At 32.4% G+C, this 23272-nt stretch overlaps 1 protein-coding gene across 9 annotated transcripts in view; it reads right to left on the bottom strand.

The window, feature by feature from the left end:
- Positions 1-23272, bottom strand: part of SNF4Agamma (SNF4/AMP-activated protein kinase gamma subunit) — a 559866-nt gene that overhangs the window by 284338 nt on the left and 252256 nt on the right. For 5 of the 9 annotated variants that reach the window (XM_085810578.1, XM_085810580.1, XM_085810579.1 and 2 more), the window contains one exon: positions 6989-7287. The exons of 3 other annotated variants lie outside the window; for them this stretch is intronic. In XM_085810578.1, the coding sequence (XP_085666704.1) occupies positions 6989-7287 (299 nt within the window). Of the gene's footprint in view, positions 1-6988; positions 7288-23272 lie in introns of those variants that run through there. One more of the 9 variants, XM_085810586.1, reaches the window with a different exon arrangement.

The following is a 23272-nucleotide window of genomic DNA, read 5'->3' as shown; positions in this document are numbered from 1 at the left end:
TCAATTTTTGTTTAGATGGTACGCGTTAGTCAAAAGATTGAGAACCGCTGACCTAGGCATTCTATAGAATAACAAATGCTATTTAGACAAAAAATGAAAAAAAGGTCATGATTATTATTATTATTTACGTGTCCCGTCCTACGGCACTACAGGGAAGGAAGGGATGCCTTCCTGGAGGACTTTCTAAGGGAAATGGCTCGTTACACATGGCCATGCAGCCCATGCAGCCAGCCCAGTTACAAACGCCCATGCAGCCAGCCCGTTCGCGAGATTCGAACTTCGGTCCGAACTACCAGTGTTCAAAGACTTTATCGCTCGGCTGCTGGTAGGCGAAAACATCACGATAAGGTGGTGTGGTGTATTTAATTATGGCAAAGCACACTAGGGCTATCTGCCTAAAGGGAGGGATGCCTTCGTGGAGGACTTTCTAAGGGAAACTGGCTCGTATACACGTTACACATGGGGAAAACCACGAAAACACCCATGCAGCCAGCCCGTTCGCGGGATTAGAACCTCGGATATCACGATAAGGTTATTATTTAAAGGATATGCATTCTTGAAAAATATAAATGTTATTTTGGAAAAATAATGAAAGAATGCCACTAAAAACATTTATTGAGAATATTAAAAGATAAATGAAGTTGTACAAAAGAAACTATATACCTTTTTTATTATAAGGAAAACAAAATTTTCATATAAAAAATAAATTAAAATTATCCTACTTATGGCAACATGATAGGCTTGAATATCGTTTTGAAAAACACTTCATTATTTTTTCACTGAAAGACATTTCACATATTTTGGCACTTTGTTTTACACATACGCTTGACGAATCCTTGGCCGCCATCTGCTGAACTGAGCAGCTGCAACTGACCAGAGAGAAATTTCGTGGTCAGGGAATATCTTCAATCCTGAGCAGTTCTAAGCAAGGAGCAGTTCTAAGCAAGCAAAAATTAGTCTTTTACTGTGTTGCACGAAAATAAACGAGCAAGATGTGTTAGAGAAGGACTCATAGTAAATAGATGTGCAAAAGCGATTCGACAATGAACTATCCAAAGTTCCGAATTAATTCTGGGGGGGGGGGAACTGAAATGTTTCAGATTTTAAATTACGTCTAAAGAGGCGTTTTTTTTTTTTTTTTTTTTTTTTTTTTTTTTTTTTTTTTTTTTTAACATTTTGTGTGTTACATTTATTTATTAAATATCACATTCTTCTCTGCTGCAGGTCAAGCATGAGAAAACTGTTATTCTTAGTAGTTCTTATGAAAGTATCTGCAATTACCACGAGCAATGTAAAAATTTTAAAAAATACGAAAGCTTTCATATTTTACATTACGCCCAAAGGGACGATTTTTAACTTCTTGTGTGTTACCTTTATTTATTAAATATCACGTTCTTTGCACTTAAACCATAAAATTCAATTCAATAGCAATATCGAAAAATAATTTTTAAATGAGCATATCTTTAGAATTTTGGATACACAGTCTAGAGCGCTGGAGATAATTTTTGTCTCCCCCCCCTACAGTGTTTCCATTGTTCGCTTTGATATAGTTGAGTTTCTTAATCAAAAACTCATAAATGCTTTACAACGTATGAAATAGATAATAAAAGAAATTCCAAATTTGGGCTTCTAGGCGCGCATATTTAAGTGCAGGACAACCTCAATTAAAATTTGATGTCTCTATGTACCGTTGTTTTATCAAAATGAGAGAAATACACATACTTTTATGCAGATTTTTCATTATTTAATTTCTTTAAATATAACACAGGACTCTAACATTTGGTGGCAACAGTTTGAAAAGTGATTTGCCACTTGTAGTGAATCGACGCAAAATCGCAAAACGAAAACAATAGTCCTTCAGGGACAAATCCCACGAATCGGAGTCGCATTGCCGGTTTGGTCATTCGCGGCATTCTACAGAACGCCTAGAGAATGTCCGAAATGTTAATCGTTTCATACATTTCCAGCCAGTTTTCGATATTCTAAAATGCTTAATTATTCTATAGAATGCCGACTTTCATACATTGTCGGTAACATATGTTTTAATAAATATTTAGTGAGTGAAATTTATTTAAAATATCTTTTATTTGAAATTTTAATTTTGTTAAAAAAATGGCCCGTCAGTTATTTTCATATCGTGCATTTGACCCCCATGCATTACGATCTAAAAACTTTTTTTAAAAAAATGAAAAAAATGTTAGTAACAAAATAAAAAAAATATTTTATATAAATTTTAAATTTCGCTCACTAAAAATTTATCAAGACATACATAAACAATAATAATAATACATGATATTTTTGTTGGTTATACTTTATTACTAAAAACTAAAAATTAAATTTTCAAACTGACATTTATTTCAAATAATTCTAACATGTTTAATTAATCATCAAATAACTTATTTTACTAAAAATAAATAAGTTATGAAAACTTTTAAAGTTTTGTAAGAAAATTTTCCATAATACAAAACTTGAGAATAAATAATGACTACCTTTCTCCATCCTCTTCTTCTACTAGTATCTTTATTTTATTGATTCAATGTTTCTTCGATGCATAAATAAAATACATATATCTCAATGTAAATAATACTTCTTTATTTCCTATCATATCCTGACACTTGATGACGTTTCGATTCTGATAAAGTTAGCATCCTTGGAGAGAAAAAACTAGAAATTATCTTCATCGCGGATTGGATTGCAGATGCTCGTCGGTCAGTCGTGTTCTCTTCTTATTAATTTTCCATTGTGGGAAAAAAAAAAAAAAAACTGTTCACGTATTAAATGTATTTCCAAAGTGCAAAAGTCCTAACTGATTTATTTTTTGAAAGAAGTACAAATAAAATACCGACGATTTCATTTTTCGTGACTAAGCATGGAAGTAATTTTTTCTTACCTTCATGTGACTAAGAATAAGGTATTAGTTTTCAATTTAACAGTATCAATATTTAGCCAATAGATGGCGACACTGGTCTCTCGCAATTTTTATCTCTAGAATCGGCATATGGTACACAGTTTGCTAACATAACGTGCATAGTAGTTTCTAAATATAAACAATGAGATTTTTTTTAAAGTATTTATATAGGCGATTTTAATATATATTCATATTTTAATGTATGTTATGGTCCATTTTGACTTGAAGCGTGTTCTGCAACAAAATTGCAGCGCCAGCGCTAGGGATTTTTACCGGCTGGTGGGTCCTAAATTCTGATGCCCGGTCAACAAACCCTAGAACCCTCAGTATCTAGGGTGTGATGGCTTCCCAGAGTCTCCCCGAAATTATAAAAATTTGGCCATCCCTAAATTTTGCTGCTCGGTGCTTGTCTAAATTCTAAAAATCTTGCCGCCCCTAAATATTAACACCAAGTTCGTCTGCAACATTTGCATCGTTTCTGGCGCCTACCTTGCACTCTGGTGTCAAACTGGCGGTTCGCGGGTTTCTACAAATGGAGCTAATTGATTTACATTGTGGTATAAATATTCCCGAATATTTGCAGATATTTTGAAATATTTGAAAATTTTTGAAGATATTTTGATTTTGATGATTTGATTAATGTTTTTCGTACTTGCCTTTAGTTACAAATCTGTGCAATAAAAATAATCGCTTTGTTTGGAAGTACAGTCATGTGTGAAAATCTTGTTTTTCACGAGTCGAAAATGAAACAGTATATATATATATATATATATATATATATATATATATATAAAGATTAACTGATGAGCATCTACAATTTGTGATGAACAGATATTATTTAATAATTTTTATACACTTTAGCAAAATCGAAACATCATGAGGTGTTGTTGTAACTGAAAGTTGTAGCAAGAAATAAAGAAGTTTATAACTAACTATTTATATACAAATATGCATATTTTTTCTATATCCGTCAAAGAAAACTTTAATAAAGAAAAGAAAGAGAATAGGTCCTCATTATTTATTCCGAAATTTTTCCCGTTTGGAAAGTTTCAATAAGTTGTTTATTTCTAGTTAAAGAAAAAATAAATTATTTAATGTTTTATACAACACATTAGAACTATTTGAAATAAATATCACTCTCAGAATTTAATATTTAGCAGTCAATATGTTTGAATTAAAAAAGGTTAATAACATAAATTAGTGTAAATATCAGACGATGTCAAAATTTAATTCCATTTTGTTTAATTATATTAAAAACATTAAAATTAATTAATTTTTAATTACATTAAAAACATTTTGTTTTGTTTAAAAATAACCTCTATTTTGTGGGGACGGGGGGAGAAACCTAGTTTGTAAGCTGCTTTCAAATATTGCATGCGGACCACATGCAGTTCGAGTTTGAGAACACTGCTCTTGAAACAACGCCTTCATATCTTGGTATCATGAAATCGCTGGCACCTTTTTCTGTTTGTATTTCTGTGTGTTCTTCATTTAAATTTTCAAACCCTTAAAAACATCAAAAATAACTTCAACGAGACTTGATATTCTTACAAGAACCGTTCAACTTCAGACAGATCAGAGATTAGTTTTACTACCCATGGATTAACACTAAGCTTTCACAAGTTTTCTCTCCTTTAAATACCAGTCTGAGAGCTTATATGAGGGACGATGCACAGATAATCCGGCATTAATAATAATCGAGATCAATATACAGAAAACCCTTGCTTATGTAAGTACTGGTGTAAGGAGTAATTCCATATAGATAACTACGCATATTTCTTAAACTTCATTAAAACTTAAAATGCTGTAAATCTAAATTAAGTGCATAGAAAATTCCCAGAGTTTTCATCTATATGGTCTAAAGACCGCTCTCGTACATTAAATAAAAAAGCACAAACCCATGGCAAGATTTTAATGCAGCGACAAATGGGCAACAATAAATCTTTATATATATAAGCGGTTTAAGTGTTTGTCGCCGATAGTTTATTGTTGCCACTCGGAAAAATGAGCGCGGAAATGAAATTTTCCGCAGTTTTTAATTAATATCTTGGCCATTAAAGTCGTACGGAGATGAGAACGGTATCGATGGATACCGAGAATTTTTTAAAATTCGAGGATACGTGTCTCAAATTGCAACTCAGGGCCGTTCCGCAGATATTCGAGAGAAAAAAATTTGGCACGTAGCCAAATCCTTGTAATAGGGAAAACCCAAGAAAGAAAGTGGGAAATGTTTTTAATTAATTAATTAAGAATATTAAGAAAAATTAGTTTTTAATTAATATCTCGGCTAACTAAAGTCCCACGAAGACGCGAATGGTCAAAATTGCGTGCCACGGACATGCGGAATCCAACGGTGTGCTTCGCTAAGCCAGGGAGCCAGCCGTTTCGGAGGAGATGATGTTACTTCACCCCATATATATATGCGGCTTAAGTGTCTGTTTGTCGCCGATAGTTTATTGGTTGCTTGCGTAACCATACTAGCCAATGGGGTGAAGTTACCACGGCACAGGGTTGCCATTTCAATTGAGACGTAGACAATTTCGTGTAAAACTTGCCTTTGCTATGAACATAAGTCTCAGGTCCAAACGCTTAAGCGTGTTGGCATTTTTTTACCTGAGCCCACATTTGGACACGGTCAACTTCATGTTGCCTGTTCAAGATTTCGTGAACGAACGGACGTAAAATTAAAAATAATATATGCTCGAGCTTAAAAATGATGGCGAGCTTAAAAGCAAGGCGAGTTTAAAAATGGTGGAAAGATCTACACAAGAAATGCTGTACACAAACAGATCTTTGACATGTGAATTAACATTTTATTATTTAAATCACCTTTATTTATTGAGCTAGCGGTGGCTCTTAAGAAATGTACCGCCAGTGGTTTCCTTCATTGCACTCTACTTTAAGCAATTAAGCAAGAGACGGAGGAAACTCCGGTGGGCAGTAAGCAAAGGAGCGTCCTCGCCGCCTGCCCTGGGTAATTCAGTTTGAATTAGCAGACACCTTTGCACAAATCATTTTAATTACAATTTATAATATCTAAAACAGCGGTCATTCCGTATGACCGCCGGGCTTTTCTAGTATATAAATAAATAAATAGGAAACCCTCCATAAGACAGTTTTAGAAGAGTTCAGAACGATGAAATGTTGGTACCTTTTACAGTTTCACTTTCCACTTCAGTAAGTGAAGAACTTCAATAAGTGAATTTATATTAATATATAATAATCAAAATACAAATTTTTATTCTAAATTCTTTTTCATTAACTAATTAACATAGCACTAAATTGGCTAAAGTAAGAAACTGATTTTATAATTTCCAAGCATCTTTTAAATATAAATGATATACTTTCGAAGATTAAATACTAAAAGCAAAGCCAGGCTCGGTATTGACTCTCTGGGTGTGAATGAAATTTTAAAGAGAGTCAATGATGACGAAAATGACGACAGCCGAATCAGCGTTGGCAATTAATCGGCATAATCAAATCTCACTGATTACAAAAACATTTACTAATAAAACTGATAACTAAAAGTGTACTGGAAAAAGCTAAATCGTGTATTAAGCTATATCACGTATTATCATCTATACAGTAAAAGCTATATCATATTTTAACATAATTGTGCTATATCATGTAATAAGGACGAAGTCATATGAAATAAATATAAGGGAGCAATGTGAAAAAATAATTTAATATAGTTTTAAAATCAGTGATATTTTTTAAATATATAAATTTTAGGTTGTAACTATAATATAAGAAAGAAAATACAGGAACACAAAAATTCCCAACCAAAAAATACGAGGAACGCAAAACGTCATCAGAAGACATTGTTACATACAAGTAAGTCACTTGCAAAATGTAAAAAAGAGGTTTGAATGATCCCTTCCAAGACATTGGAAATACGAACGAATGTGCGATAAAAATGGTAAAAATTTCAATAATAACGATGGTTATCATGAAGAACATATTTTCCGATGCTCAGTACATTGGAATTTGAGCACAGTTTTATAAAGCATATATATCAAATTTCAAACCAGAATCTCAGTACTGCTAATGAATGAATGATTACTGATATTAAAAAGATACCTGAGAGAAGACATAAATGTGGGCCTTTTACTTTTGCTATCTGATTTCGACCTCGGCCGAAAGGCGTCAAAGAGAGCTGTGCCTGTCTTCTTATTGTGCGCATCATCACCAGATTGGCGACGAAATCGTCCCGTGATGGAACTCGACGATGATTCTCGACTCGACCCAGAAGAGGATGCTTTGGCACCTCCAGACAAGGACCGGATTCGTTCCCGTTCCATATCACGATCCTCGGGTAGAACCATCTTTGTATCGTAGTCCTCTGCGATGATGGTCGGGAGGACCAAGATGGGAAGATCCTATAAGAAAGTGACAGAATGGATGAGACGAGATGAGAATTGTGTGACTGATTATCAGCGGTATGAAAACTAAAACAAAACGATACAAAGGAAGATAAAAAAAAAGTTAATTTATTGTAACTGAAAATCAATTCTTACAATATTCAACTTCAGGCACAAATAGCTGCGGCACTTCTTTAAGCATGGATTGTATTGCATTATACTTAGCTTTTTAAGATAATGCGATACGGAGCTTTTACCAGATTAGTGTTTAATCTGAAAAGCCTAATAAATTGTAATTTAAAGCATAAAATATTTATTTATTAACGTTAAAACTTTTGAACGAAGTTACAGTTTATAAATCTGCATTCTATACAAAAATAATGACCCTTTTCGGGCTTATAATTCCAAAACTATTATAGCTGAATACGTGAAAGCATCGACAAATGATCATGCTATAAACAATGCAAGCTTTATCCTTCAATTTCATATTCACTGTTGAAGATCGATTTACATTCCGATATATTTATTATATATATTTCCTGCCCTTATGCATACGAATTATTTTCAATTTCTCTTTTAAAAATAATTTCAGCCGCCTCCTTTTTAAAATGTATTACTAGTAATACATTTTAACATTTACATTCCAAATCCATTTAAAGGCAAATGAACAGCAATTATCTTAATGATAATATAAAAGTGATTAAACCATTTATGCGACTATTGTTTGAATTCAAGACTTACAGATCGGGAGAAAAGAGCAGCTGCTTACAGAGCCCTTATTTCCAAGGCGAAGATTTCAGATTGAATATTACTGCTTTGGCACACTTATATAACTGCGAATTTATATGAGTCGGGAAGTTACTGTACTTAAGCTGCAGCTTCACTACCAGAACCAGAGAAGCTGGGCGATGTGCAGAATGTCTCTCACTCAAGCCTCTCAATTTCAGGCTGATCATGATTTCGGAATTCCTCTGACGTCGTCTTCCACTATGGCGAATTTGCAGTACAAGAGGAAAATTATAGGGGTATGGCAATTCAGTCTGCAAAATGTGCCAAACGGAGCAAGTGCACAGAATGCTTTGATATTTTCAACTGCAAGGATTCTCAGAACCTTGCTGCTAGTAAAAATTAATTTTACTCTGTTTAGAAAGTCCGGCAACTGCCTGGTTACAATTAATAATTGATTGTTAATTTATGTTGTTTGATTGTTAATGTATAAGGTATCCTCCTTCCAGCATGCCTTGTGGTGTAACGGTAGCACACTCGGCACATTTCGAGAAGTCCAGGTTCGAGTCCTGGCGAGGGTATTGCACATTTTTCACGTCTCCTGCTATAAAAAAATCCCTTCATTGTTATGCTGATAGTATTTACTAAGCTTTTCGTAGATTATTAACAAAAAAAGCTGAAGTTCAGAGTTACAATTGCTCATGATTTAGAAGGCCACTAATCAAACCACTAATCGCCCAAATCCTGTAATTTTTTTTCAAACATGCGATATTTGCAGAAGATAAAAACAATAACACTGAACTGATATTTGCACGCAGCAAAAAAACATCATACAAGCAAAATATGTACCGTAAAAGTAAAGTATACCACACATTCATTATACATTCTCTTTCTCTCGTACTTATGAGATTAAAAGAAGCAGATATTTAAGTACAATCTTCAAGACATGATATGCCATTAACAACAAAATACTATGTTTGAACAGAACAATATCGTGCGTAATTTCAAGGGCTAACAGAATAATAAAAATAACGTTCATTGCATATTGCATAGCAACGTAAAGTCGCCTCCGTATTCATATTGGTACTTGAAATTCATTTTTCGTGATTGGAAGGCAGTGGTGTTTTTTTTTTTTTTTTTTTTTTTTTTTTTTTTTTTTAAACTCTGCGTATTTGCATTACAGTATTCTACCATGTCGCGGCCTATTCTCGCTTGGAACGTATTTTGTAACTTATCAATCACTCATTTCTTCAATCTTAATAATTTGGGGGAACAGCTGTAAATCGCGCTCTACTGAAATTGTGGACACTAAGTTAGAAGCTATAAAAATCTGATTTGATATTAGAATATTCATACCTTTTAAGACACGAAAACTGAATTTTAAGTTTTATTTGTTCGTCAAATAGAGGAAAAGATACTAAAATGCTTCTAGCACCGCCTTTTTATTTATTTATTTTAAATTACTTGCAAGAAAAACATATATTAAAAAAATTATAAAATTTTATGAGAGCATTCAAAATATTTAAAATTCTCGACTTGCTGTCTCCATTTCCGTTCCCCCTTCTTAACCGTTACTTCTTGTTTTTATACACATGGCTTCATCTATGTTTTTATATTTATGAAATTAATCGAGCATTAAAACGTCAGTTCCATAAATGAAAAAATGAATTTTATGTTGCTACGAACTCAGTTATTTTTAATAACATTTACTCATAATTGGTTGATGGGGGGCATCTGCCTGATGCACCCTCCAGTCTTCATAGATAGAAAAATGAACGGCAGTTAATAAATAATCGAAGAATGATAATCCGTGCTTAAAGTGTAATAACCAACAGCAACGAAAAAAGGCTAAAGTAATTAATATTTTTATTTATCTCTCTTACGTATTTAGAGCGATTATTAAAAAAACAGTTCTCATATTTAGTTAGTAAAAATTCCAAAAAAAATGAAAAACATATTTCAGATATTTACGACAAAATGGCTTAGAGAATATAATAGCTACCGGTTAAATTGACGTTAAGAATATTAAATTCTTTAAAAGACACTTTTTGAAATCTTGCTGTTACGCACACTAATTACTTTGTGTAAGTTTTTCTTTTGGCACAATTATATATATATATATCGCATATATATATTCGCATATATCTATCGCATATATATATGTGTAAGATAAAAAAATATGAAAGCAATATTTCAACCAGTCTTCATAGACGCTTTCCTCCTGCCAAGACGCTCCTCATCTACGCTGCCGCTTATTTGCCTTAAGATGACGTCGTACTTTAAAATCCGTGTACATGGAAATTATTGCATTCAACTATGATTGAAAAATATCTTATCTACAGAAAGACGATCTGATGTGAATTATCGTGCAATAAAATTGTTTCAAAATGGCCTTATTTGGAAATTTTTGGTTTATGCATTCATCCTTCCAGCTACGCAATAAAGTGTCTTTGGAGGCCAGAAATTAAAGTACCGGATTCCTTCATCTACACATTAAAACATGACAACTAATTTTATGCAAGATATAAGAAAATACGATAGCCCCTTTAAAAATAAGTGGTGACCTTAAAATTAAAGATTTTAAATTTGCTGCTCTTCCCCTAAATCCATTTGTTCTCCCAAATTCGAGATCCTTCTCTGTTATATAACAACCTAAGATTAACCATTCATAGCTTATAGTACTTTCTGCATATGCTTAGTATAAACACTCTTGGCACAAGAAACTATGTCATTCCTTTCCTAGCTTCGACAATGTTAAAATCTACCCACAGCTCTGCTTATCCGTCTGAAATGATGTCGCCCACATTAACCTGTGTAATTGTAAATAAGAAATCACTGTAATTCATTATGATTGGATAAATATCTACTAAGATGGTTTTATATGCGTGAAAATAAATATTGTGATACTTCAAGCTCAGTGGAGTTAAATGCGTCATCATTCACGACTACACATTAAAAATATCACACACACACACGCAAACATATATATATATATATATATATATATATATATAAACTGTTTGGTGCAGATGAATTTCGCGGGCCTTGTTCTGATGTAAGACAACGTATTTATTTTTATTATTTACATGTGCCTCCCTAAGGCAATACACGAAAGGAAGGGATGCCTTCAAGGAGAACTTTCTAAGGAAAACTGGCTCGTGTAACGTTACACATGGGGAAAACCACGAAAACTTCCATGCAGCCAGCCCGTTCGCGGAATTCGAACCTCGAACCGAGCTACCAGTGTTCAGAGACTGCTCGGCCAGAAGATATCTGGATCTGCTCCGAATATCTTTTTACGGGTAGAAATTGTTACTGCCTGGAGTCGTAAAAAGGGTTCCAAATTTCTAGCATGTTTATTTACAAAGTTTATATGAACTATTAACATACAAAAATACTCACTCGGTATCTGCAAACATTGACAAATATCAAAATGTTTAATTTAATTATTCTTTGCTTTGAAGCTGAGAATAAACGATTTGTAAAGCAATTTAAAATGGTATCTTAAATTTTAAAACTTTTGTTTGGAAAACAGCTAAGATATTATTTTTATACATTTAAATTTGTGAATTTTAAGATGCCGATACAATTAATGGAATAGTATAATGATCTTATTATTATGATCTAATTTTATGATTTGCATTCTGCAAACTGTTTTGAGGTTAGTTTTAAGATATTATGTGACGAATGAACTTCAAGGCGTCAATTACTTTCAGCGTTAGCAGTGACATCAGCATTTTGGTTTAATATGATTTAAAAAGGCGAACAGAAAAAAATGTGTTTAGCTTGGATGCACTTAACATGTGAATGTTTATGTTTACAAGTAATGTTTTAGAAATGACAGCAATCAAAATCTGAGAGAGATCAATGAACAATAAAAAAATTTCAGTTCTCTCCGTGTACTCGATAATTTAACATAAATATTAAACATTAAAAAAATATTTCAGGGCAGATCAATGGGAATTGAAAACAAGGGTTGAACGTTCGACAGGGCACATGTACGTTGGTTAGTCATTTTAATTTAAAACATTATTCAATTCGTTAAAGAATCGCGGGCTTACTAGTTTACTAAATGAGCAGAGCATAGTCTTAAAGACAAAATTAAATGCTAATAAATGATACTCTTGAAGCATTACAGATTTTGGAATTAAACTGAAATTGGAGTAATCTCATATTCATATCAAAAACTTAAATAAAAGGTGGTGAATGATGATTCTTCACCATCAGACTTTGGCGATCGAGTCCCCTAAAACCCCAGTCGCACTTTAAAAAGAGGGATTATATAAGGAATTTTTCCTGCCTTCTTAGCATACTTTTGTTGCGCAGTGGTCAGCACGCTCGACACGTATTAGAGAGGTCCATGGTTCGAATCCCGGAGAGGGCATTGCTCATTTTTCATCTGTTCTGTTTCGAAAAAACCTAATGCCTCTACAGATTCTGCAATTTTGTGTGGATAAACAGCGGCGGCACCAACTTCAATTTTATTAGCAATCTTCAGGAACAGATTTCTTGATATCCAAAAATTGTAATTGCATTCTAATGTGATTACCTACCACATTCTCAATCGGCATTAAGCGAACTTGGAACGTATGGAACTGCAAACGGATACGCAACACAAGAACATTTATTTAAATGGTGTACCTTAACCTGCCTAAAGAAGCATTTCGAACGTTTCACAATTAATACCTTTATTCATGACGACTTTCTTTGAAAGCACGTATTATTTAAGATTATTTTTTCACTGGATGAAACTAAAAAAGAGAAATTTATAAGAAAAAGAATTCAGGCGAACACCTTACACACACTTTTTTCAGTCGCTACCAGGTACGTCAAACATAAAAGCAGATTTATGGCGTTGCGCAAGTCGCAATCGGGGAGGGGTTTTGTTCCATAAAACCACCGGATCACTAATTAATGTTAAAAAATAATAAACATACACTATGTCCCTAAGATGAGACGCCACTAAAATAAATCCGCTACTCGTTAAACTAGACTTACTAGGCTAGTCAACATAGTTTTTTCCTCATATTTCCATTCTATGACTCAAATTATGCCGAGGTGTCAAAAAAATCGCACAAGTAGTTTTTAAAAAATTAGCTCTCAAAATTTTAGCTCCTCAATGTTAATTGAATTTGATACGTATTTATTAATAACTCTTTTTTTTATTAGATTCCTTCTTTCATAGTTCGAAATTTAAGTTCCATTCAAATAAAATTCGCAGCTAATTTCCGATTTGTTTTTAAAATTAATTTTTATAAATTTTTCGAAAGTGTTTTTGAATTATAATCTATAAAAGTTTTGCCATCATGTTAGAATATATGTAGGCACACTTGCAAAAAAATTTGAATATTTTACTCAAAATTTTCAAAGATATATGTGAATCCATATATTAGCGCGTTTTGAAATTCAGCATATTTGTTGTAAGCGATAATAACGGCAAATGTGGTTTGTGCACGTTGTTAAAATTATTCAAAGTTGAACGACGCATCTTTTATTCCGCTCGTGCCCAATGAAAGGAAAAGGAAACTAGGTTACCATAAATTAAGAATTTCGCCAAGTGAATTATTCTTGGTGCAGACTGAAGAAAGTCCGCCAAGATAAATTTTAAAATTTCTCGATAAGTTTCTAACCAGATTTTACAAAGCATTTACATGGAAAAAATAGAACTGTCATTTCCGAAAAAGTCCGATTTTGTGTCAAAATATCTACGTTCTAACGATGCTATATAAAAATATAATATATATCCTAAGCTGCACTTTCGAGGCATGAAAAACGCTAATTAAATTTCGTCAATAGGCCCAGTAGATCCGGAGATAATAGAACTGCCCTCCTTTTTTTGTGCAGGGTGTACATATATGCATACATATGTTTCTGAATCCGGGTCACAATAACAGAAGAGTACCGAATTTTCCTTTTAAATTCTCAATGGAAAAAAAAAATATTTTCTGTAGATAGTAGATGTACTTCGCTTCTGTTGCATTGGATATCAATAATAAAGTTTGAGTGCTTTTCACTAATACCAGCTTTAACTAAGCAGTTCGAGAAATTTCCTAAATATAATTAACCATAGCCATGCATGAAAACAAATTTCATGTACTATATATAAAATCCAATTTTACATACATCCACACACAGATAACTGATTTCATGAATATGATTCAAAGTATGTTAAAATGTAAGATAACACTCTTTCAAGCACATCAAATACAAGGTAAAATCAAATGTAAAAGACGCTTAAATGTAAAATAACATTCCTTAAAAGAAATCATTTAAAATAACACAATTTTAAAGAAACTTTTATAGATCTTTAGCATAACATTTAAAAGTTCCGTTAAATAAGTCAACTGCTATTAAATCAAATCTATATGTAAATTTTCGCCTGACTGCAGAAATTCCAGAAGCCCCATTACTTAATGCTTTTTATCCTTTTTAACTCCCTCATGAGAAAGTAATAATACTTTTTCTTGGGGAGAGGGCGTAAGCTTTATAGCACACTACAGTAAAAAATAAAAGTTGATGGTGATTTAAATACTTGATAAATTAATTATCAAAATAATAATAATTTTTATATAAATTATGATAAGTAACGCTACATGTAAAAATTCATTACGTTATTTCGTGAATGGAGACTTATGCACCTCTCTACAACTATATTTTATATTAAAATAACTATTCTTTACAAAATAATTAAAACAAATATTTCGCCCTTTTACGCAGTTTTTCACAATTATTTTTCTTTTCCATTAAAAATCTTTCGTGAATAAAAAATAATTTATTTTTAGCGTAGAAATAAATATATTTACAACGATGTTTTTCAAAAACGTATAAAATATCCTGGTTTCATTAATTTTCAATAAGAAAGAAAGAAGCTTAGAAATTTAAAAAGCATCTTGCATTTAACGATTTTAACAAATTTTAAAATTACGATTCTCAAAATAAACGTAGGAAATATCAAATAGATGTAGGCTTTTCACAGCAGGAAAACAGATGTAGACTTTTCATAGCATGAAATTTGAAAAATCAACCGTGTCTTCGCCGACATTTGGACCAACTGTTGGATTAATGTGTTAACTACTTACATTACGACAATAGATGAAAGAAAAAAAAATTACCACTACAGTTGTTGCAATTTCATTCATTTTTATTAGCTGACGGACTTTTAAGCGCCTGTGAGGAGAAGTTGTCTTCATTAAAGCCGTGGTCCATAAAAATTTGATAGCCACTCTATATCAGTTAGCTAGCTGCCTTTTCATGATGCCTCAGAATGCCTTTTCATGATGCCTCAGAATGCCTTTTCATGACGCCCGAACGAGAGAGAATATTCCCTCAGAATGCACTCGCAAAAGTAGCATTTTTCTGAAATGTGATAGAGAAACTAATTAAACTAATAATCATGGATAATCCAATAACACCGGTGAATCACTGAATCAGTGAACAGGAAGGAGAAACACGCTACGTTTGTGACAACTTGAAGTAGCTGTTGCCTAGGTAACGGCACCAGCTTTGAATATTGGATAGTACTCGAATCCTATTCTCATTTCATTTAAGGATAAAAGAAAACATGAGTACTGCCTGATATCAATATACAAAACGCTTTCACTAGCATGCGAAATAAAGCCCGCCGGCTCCTCAAAAACACTTCACACATTGCAAAGAAGCTTGGTTTTTCAGAGTTTTTTTTCCTCCCCCTCCCCCCTCATTTCGTAAAAACTGACGGGAGACTAACTGTTACATTTGTTCCAACGGCCGCTGGGTTTATATGCGTAGGACTAGTACTACATACGTAAGAATTTAAAAGGCCAGTCTTAGTGTCAGTCATTTGTGTAAAGTTTTCAAAGTTAACTCTTATTTTTAGTTAGCTAGTAGTTCGCATATTTTTACATTCAGACCACAAGTGGTTGGTCTTTATATCCCGCAGTGCGGGAGCGCCAGTAATATTGTGGAAAATAAAGGGTAATTAAACCCTTCTCATCTTGTCGTCTCTCCTGCACTCCATAGGACATAGTTTATAATCAAACTCACAGTCTAGTCAGGACACGTCATGTTCGCCAAGCAGATTAGGAGAAATACAAGTCCTGATAGTTTTATCGACCTGAATACAGTGAATTTGAGTAAAGAGGGAAATATCTTTCTTAAATACAAAAGAGATGATAAACGCATTTCTAAACAATATTTTAAAATATAATTTTGTCGCTCTTTGAATCTCTTTTTAAAAGATTTATTAATTATAAATACAAATTGAAAATTACGAAAAGAATAACATGTATGTACGTATGTGTAATGACTGAATCAGTGGTACCGTGAAAAATCCCGTATCTTTCACCCCCATTCAGCTATTGCTATTCCGCCCATTTCGATTAATTTAGCTAAAGCTGTAACTGCTTATAGTATTCAGTTCTACCCTACACGCACGGTCCTTTTAGTCTCACGTTATAGGCATTATAGTGTATAGTCTGTTACTATAAAATAGACCTCTCAAGGGCAATTATTGCCCATTCAGTTTTCTCTCACAACCGTGTAACATTATTCCCTGCGAAAGACGCTTCATCTAATTCCTATTTTTAATCTTTATTTTTATTTAGTGTGCTCCATTTCTACCTTAAATTACGCAGTATAAAATTAAATTATTCCGACAACTGAAAGGAACTTCAAGATATTACGACTTGAACTGATTTTCCAAAAGATAAATCCAGATTTTTGTTCTTTTGATTTTACAAGATAGGAGGTCCAAATGAAAGGACGCTCCCTCTTTGAATATTATCCATTATTTCTTATGAATTTTAATATTTACCAAATAATACTGGCTGCAGATTTAATACAGAAATATCGAACTGGAGGCTGATATATCCAAGGATGCCAGATACAAAAGGATTTGCAATAAACAGTATGCTTGATATATTATTAAAATGATATCAATTATAAATAGCAATTAACTACCGTAACACACACTAAAAAGTAGTTTTTTATTCATTTCAATTCATTCATATTTGTTTATAACCATAAATTAAAATTAAATGGCAATCTTTAAATAGTAAAATATCAGATAGATTTTGAGCCAGTTTGCAATTTTTAAAGCAGTGCATTATATTGAAAATGCCAATCGAGCTGAATAAATTGTTACTTTTAAAAATACATAATTTAAAAACTTACGTATTTTACTTTTAATTAGGAAGATATGTTTCTATGTAATTAAATGTTCTTTCAATTAAAATAGAGAAGAATAACATCATTAATTATTGAAATACTGTTTTTAAACAAGATCGAATTCAGACAATTCTCTTTTTTGGGCCGGGGGGGTGTAGGAATTCTGAATAATTTAATTTGAAGCAATCGTTGTCTGATTCACAATCAGCTTTTGGGTGTACTCCAACTGCGCTAATGAAAATTCCCCCCGGGTCGAGCTATCGTCCAACTGCGCCAATCAAAATTTCTTTCCCCCTGCTGCCTACAGGGTTACAATTTAACTTTTCGAAGCCAATTGTAGCCAAGAGGAAAATAAAAATAAATAAATCTAACAAGCAGACTAATTACTTGAATAACAGTAATAAACGCGAGAGCTAACAAAGAAAATAAAAGGTATTGGTAAACATACATATTAGCATTACAAACATCTTTCATTTATTATAATAATATCATAAATTAAATAATTATAACGCATACAAATTATATTTTAATAAAGTACATCAATAATAGTCAAGATGTCTGAACTAGACCAGAAAATTTAATAGAGTGCAAAAAATTATTCCATATCCAAGTGTGTTAAAGTTTGCTAAAAATATTTTTTGTTAAAGTAATCATGTAAATGCTTGCAGAAATTAAATTTAGTTAAATTTTAAAAAAGCTTAGCATAAAATCTATTATAACAATATTACTATGCATTTGGAACACTGACGTATAAACTGTGAATAAATTTAAATTATTATGCTAAGAAGTTTTTTCTAAAATTTATCTAGAAGAAAGGAATTAGATAAACAATACTGCAAATTAATATAAACAATCAGGCCTCTCAATAAATAAAAGCTTTATTTTTTAACCAAAAACTAAAAATTAGGATGCAAAAGTTTGTGCAATATACTTGGAAATATCTGAACATATAATTAGTTAGAAACATACAATTAAATTGATAACAAGCTAATTAACAGTAACATTAAGCTTAATTTCATTCAATCTAAAACCAGCAATCGATCAGGAGTTCCGCATAAGTGAAGTTTTAATGCTATTTTACGTAGATTTGCGTATAAAATAAAAGTTGCACTTGTGAAACAAGTGAATACTGATAGCCAACAGGAATTAAAATACAGTGGTTAAAAATATAACTACTTGTCAGAAGGTATGCAAAGTTGCCATGGCTAGAGAAATTGAATGATTATAGAAAACTCATAAAGTTAAGCGCTACAGTGTGAAAAGAAAATTCTGGAATAAACATGTTAAGAAAATTAGATGGAGAAATAATCCTTAATTTATTGATATCCATATAAACTCTATGCTTTTGGAAAAATGTTACATATAATTTGCACCGAGGTATCAATCACCGAAACTGAGCTAATTTCTTTCCTTATTTTTTCTTATTAGAGGGATTTATAAAAAGATATGCTAAGCTAAAGGTGAAAATTTCAGCAATATTTTTAAAGAATAAATTAAAAAAGTATTTTTACTTCATGAACTGAAATTTTTATGCTACATTTATACACAGTAAATAAATATAAGAAAAGAAAGAGCTGGGGGATCACTGGGACTCGAAACTCGGGTCGAACTACCAATGTTTAATGACTTTTCCGCAAGACCTTTTGAAATTAGGCTGAACAATATATTAAAGAAAGTAGGACATACAGCACACGTAATAACAAGAGTGGGCTGAATTAGAGATCTATATGTTTGGTGAATGAGTTAAACTTACCTGTATGCCATTATTAGGAATGTAGCATAAAAGCATGAGTGAAGAGGGCAATGGCAATCTAAATCATTGTAATCTAAATGTATATCATTATCAGTATGTGCTATTAATTTCAATACTGCTGAAAAAATTATAAATGAATTATATTATAAATCACATGAACTAGTTGCATTATAAATTACAACAGCTAAAAATATTATTAGCGTGATTTAGCGACCATCTTTGTTAACAAATAATTTCAAGTAATTAATTTTACAAATAATTCAGCCTGAAACTAGGTTGGAATATAAGCTACATGCTCAAGATTAATCTTTGCCAAAGTGTTAGAAACATCTTCTATTGTGATGCAAGAATTTGTAAAAATTATCCTTTAAATATAAATTGGCATATATACAATACAAAGTATATAAATTCTACATACATGAAAACTTGATTATAGTGAAACAATATATGAAAAAGGAATGGATTAAAAGGGAACTGAAAATCCCAGGATATGAATATAAGGGAGTTTGATATTTTTTTTTTTTTTTTAATTATGAAAATTCTGCTGACGCTCATAATTATTAATTTATTAATTAAATGTTTATTAGAAATTAAATGTATGCCAAAGTGGAAAACAGAATAAATATTTAAACGTTTCTAGTATTAAAATATGGAATTTGTAACAAAGTTAAATAACCTTAAAATAACTTCAATGATTAAAAATGGAAAGCTTAATACGGGAATATATTGCAATAATATTAGTGTGAATTTAGAACGACTTAAGAAGTCCAATTTTTAGATTTAATAAAGAGAATTTTTAAAATTAAATTAGAACTGTTTACCTAAAATGGTAAATTTGAAAGTTAAAAGCATTCTGCTATCTAAGAAGATTTGTTAATATTTATCTAGACAAGAAACTTATTAAAGTGCGCTACAAATTCGATATTTAATAGGTTGATTGTGTATCAGCTTTGTGTATGTCATTAATCTAACAATTTTATTATTCAAAACTTATATATATGTATATATCAGCGACAAAAATCTACAACCTGGAAAGTTTTTTATTCTTATAGAGAACAAAAAAGATCTGGCTCATCATTCTTTTAAGCATCATAAAACTTTAGAATGAGTGTAAAAGAAATTCATTTTTACTTAAGCACACGCCAGATTTTAAATTAGTATTTGTTTTGTATGCACAATTTTTACAATATTGATAAACGAAAATAAAGGCTTACAGTCTCAATAGAATGTCCCATTAATGGCGATAAACGACTTTTTGTAGCACCCAATCTTCTTGGAAAGAAATGGGGGACAGGAAACGTCGCGCAGTTCGTGGATTAGAAAAGAGGGGGACGGTGGTTTTCGATCAAATTTGGCGCAGTTCGTACCCTACCCAGCTTTTAACTGTACCAAGCTTTCAGCTTTTAATTTTTTTTAAATCACCAATCTTTCAGCTTTTAACTTATACCAAGAGAAAATTTTTAAGATGCCGATTTGTAAATGAGAAAGCACATGAAGATAATCGGCCACTGGCTGGCACGCACGGATAAAAAATAATTTGAAATATGATTTCAGATTGAGTGTGAAAAACAAAAGACTGCGCAGTGATGAGAATATAGCTTGTCAGCCCCAAATGAATTGAGAGGTTGTTATGAAGCGCCCCTTAAAGTTAGAAATAAACTATAGTAATGGAATAGGGGGACCGGAAAGTAATGTCGCTTTCTTACATTAAATTCAAACGAATAAATTTGTAACAAGTTTTCATTTTTAATCAATAATATAATCACCCTCGTTATCAGCAAACTTTTGCCATCTAGTATGTCGATTTCCATCCCAGACCGATAAAAATCAATTGGTTTTTGAGTAAAATATCTTGAGATGGCATTTTGGGCAACATCCAAATTTTCAAATTTTTTGTCACTAAGACAATGTTGTAGGGATCGGAATAAATGGAAATCCGAGGGTGCGATATCGGGCGAATATAGTGGGTGAGGCAGTACCTCCCACCCAAATTCATTACATTTTTCCAGTGTTCGTCTTGCACAGTGCGGTCTTGCATTGTCGTGTTGCAGAATGACGCATTTTCCGTTGACAATCGCCAGATAATTTTCGATTAAAGATTGGTTCACTCGATCCAGTTATTCACATAAAGGTCTACATTAACAGTTTTTCCAGGTTTCAGCAATTCAAAATGAACAATTCCGCGAATACTCCATCAAACACCCAGAAGCGCCTTTTCGGGATGCAAACCCTTTGTAACCTCTATTAAAACTGCCTTTTGAGTTTTGGATTATCATATAGGACTTATTTTTTTGTCTCCACTAATCAAACGATCAAAAAACGGTTCTGTATGGTGCCGTTGAAGCAATACGTTGCATGGGATGGATAGGTTGGCTTGTTCTTTTCGGACAGATTACGGGGGATTCAAACACCTGCTTTGCTTATTTTTCCATTCTGCTTTAAATGTTCTTGGATGGTCGACCAAGGTTGGTTAAGAGTGTTTGGCATGGATTTGCTTCCACTTCTGCCCTTAGCATGTTGTTGTCGACATGCACAGAAACGACATTACTTTCCAGTCCCCCTATTACAAGCGATCTTAATGTCCCATCAAAGATGTCCAGTCACTAACAGCAATGCAGTATATTTCAATACTCCAATGTGGCCATTTGTAACAATGACCATACTGGAGTATAGATTAATATTAAGGAATATTTTATCTTCACGTTTCCTTCGCATTTACGAAGTTTTACTGCTTCCTCTTAAATTATTCCATCAAGAATGACTTGGTCTAATAAAACTGCAAAACTTTCAGTACGATCCGGTAACGTTACTAATTCATCAGCAGAACATAGATGATAAAAGTGAAGATAGTAGATGATGACGACCACAAATAAAAAATAGTTAACACATTTAAAAATTCGCACTCGTATTCATTTCCGTAAAGCCGTATTTCGTTCGTATAAAAGAGATAAAACTTTTATAAATATTTTGGAAGTTTTAGTAAATCAACGAATCAAACAGGAAAAGAAAATAAGCCAATGCGAAACTCAAAATTGGGCGAAACAGCAACTTGAATTTAAAGAGTGATGTTGAGAGGAAATCTGAAATCTCTAAAATTACACTAACAAAGTGCGATGTGTACCCACATGTTACTCGTAAACATTCTCCTCTGTCCGAGACAGACTGGCGACAACATTTGCTGCTAATACGAAACACTTTCGAATTTTATTAGAGATCTATTTCTCATTCAATTAATTCTGTTTGCATTCCGCGACAAGGCTAAAATACATAAAACCTCAAAATGTCTTCATTAAAAATTGAAAAATATAGAGAAAAAAAAATACAACACCAAATGCAGTTAAAACAATAAACAAATTTTTACAATTAAAACTGGAGTTTCTACGCAAAAATAAGCCATTCGGCCAGCAGGCAACAAGGCAGATTTTTCGGTGCCCAAAACTGAGTTTAATTTTGGTTCCACTCCGCAAAAAGACATTGAAGGTGCAGAGATTGAATTCCCTATTATGTTAAGTTTTAAATTTAAACAAATATGGCTGCCATGATAAGAAAAAATTAGGATTAGCCGCAATTAAACAGCTTTTAAATTGTTGATAATTCTACAACTATTGCATGCGGATTAACTAAAGGCAAAAAAAACCTTAACCGGAAGATAAAAAGAAAAGATAATAATAATAATAATAATAATAATAATAATAAAAACCACTGAGCTCACTTAGCCGACTAACATAGTGCGTGCGTGTGTATATATATTAATATACTTTTGGGCGGCCGATAGGAACCAAAAAGGCAGGAGCACAAGTACATATTATAGCAGTCTTATACACAAAATTTCAACCTTCTGAGGCTACTTGTATCTTGAATTAATATTTGAGATACATGCATACATACGTTCTTACGTACAGGCGCTACGAAAAAATCTCTTCTGAATCCATTTTAAATCAGTTTTATAATTCGTTTGGGGAAAAAAAGAGTTGTAACAGACCTATTTAAGTGTAACTGAATTATTTTATTCACGCCATGAACTCATGAACTGTAACCGAACTATTTTATTTAAACGCCATCTCGTGGCGATATGAAAAAACGTCAGTCGACCTCCAGCCGCCATGATGATAGCTTACTATGTTATGTTATTCTCAATGTTTGATGTTCCATTTGGTATATGTTTCATTTTTTATGTATATTTCTTTTGTTTGTAACCGTTCCTGTGTGCTCTGTTAATAAATCTTTTTAAAGCTAGCCGGCATTAGTGTCTATTGAGGAACGGCTACATCACATTGGCGCCCAACTAAATTTGAATCCAAAATGGCGCAACAAAATGTTTAGAATTTCTGTTTGGCTTTAACAAGCTCTTACTCCCGAATTTAACTTTTAGTTGCTGGA

The sequence above is a fragment of the Stegodyphus dumicola genome, chromosome 2, assembly GCF_044657685.1.
Source record: "Stegodyphus dumicola isolate Sdum_Otavi_A_Nest chromosome 2, ASM4465768v1".
In the NCBI taxonomy this organism is placed as follows: domain Eukaryota; kingdom Metazoa; phylum Arthropoda; class Arachnida; order Araneae; family Eresidae; genus Stegodyphus; species Stegodyphus dumicola.
This window is presented reverse-complemented; position numbering and strand designations above follow the sequence as displayed.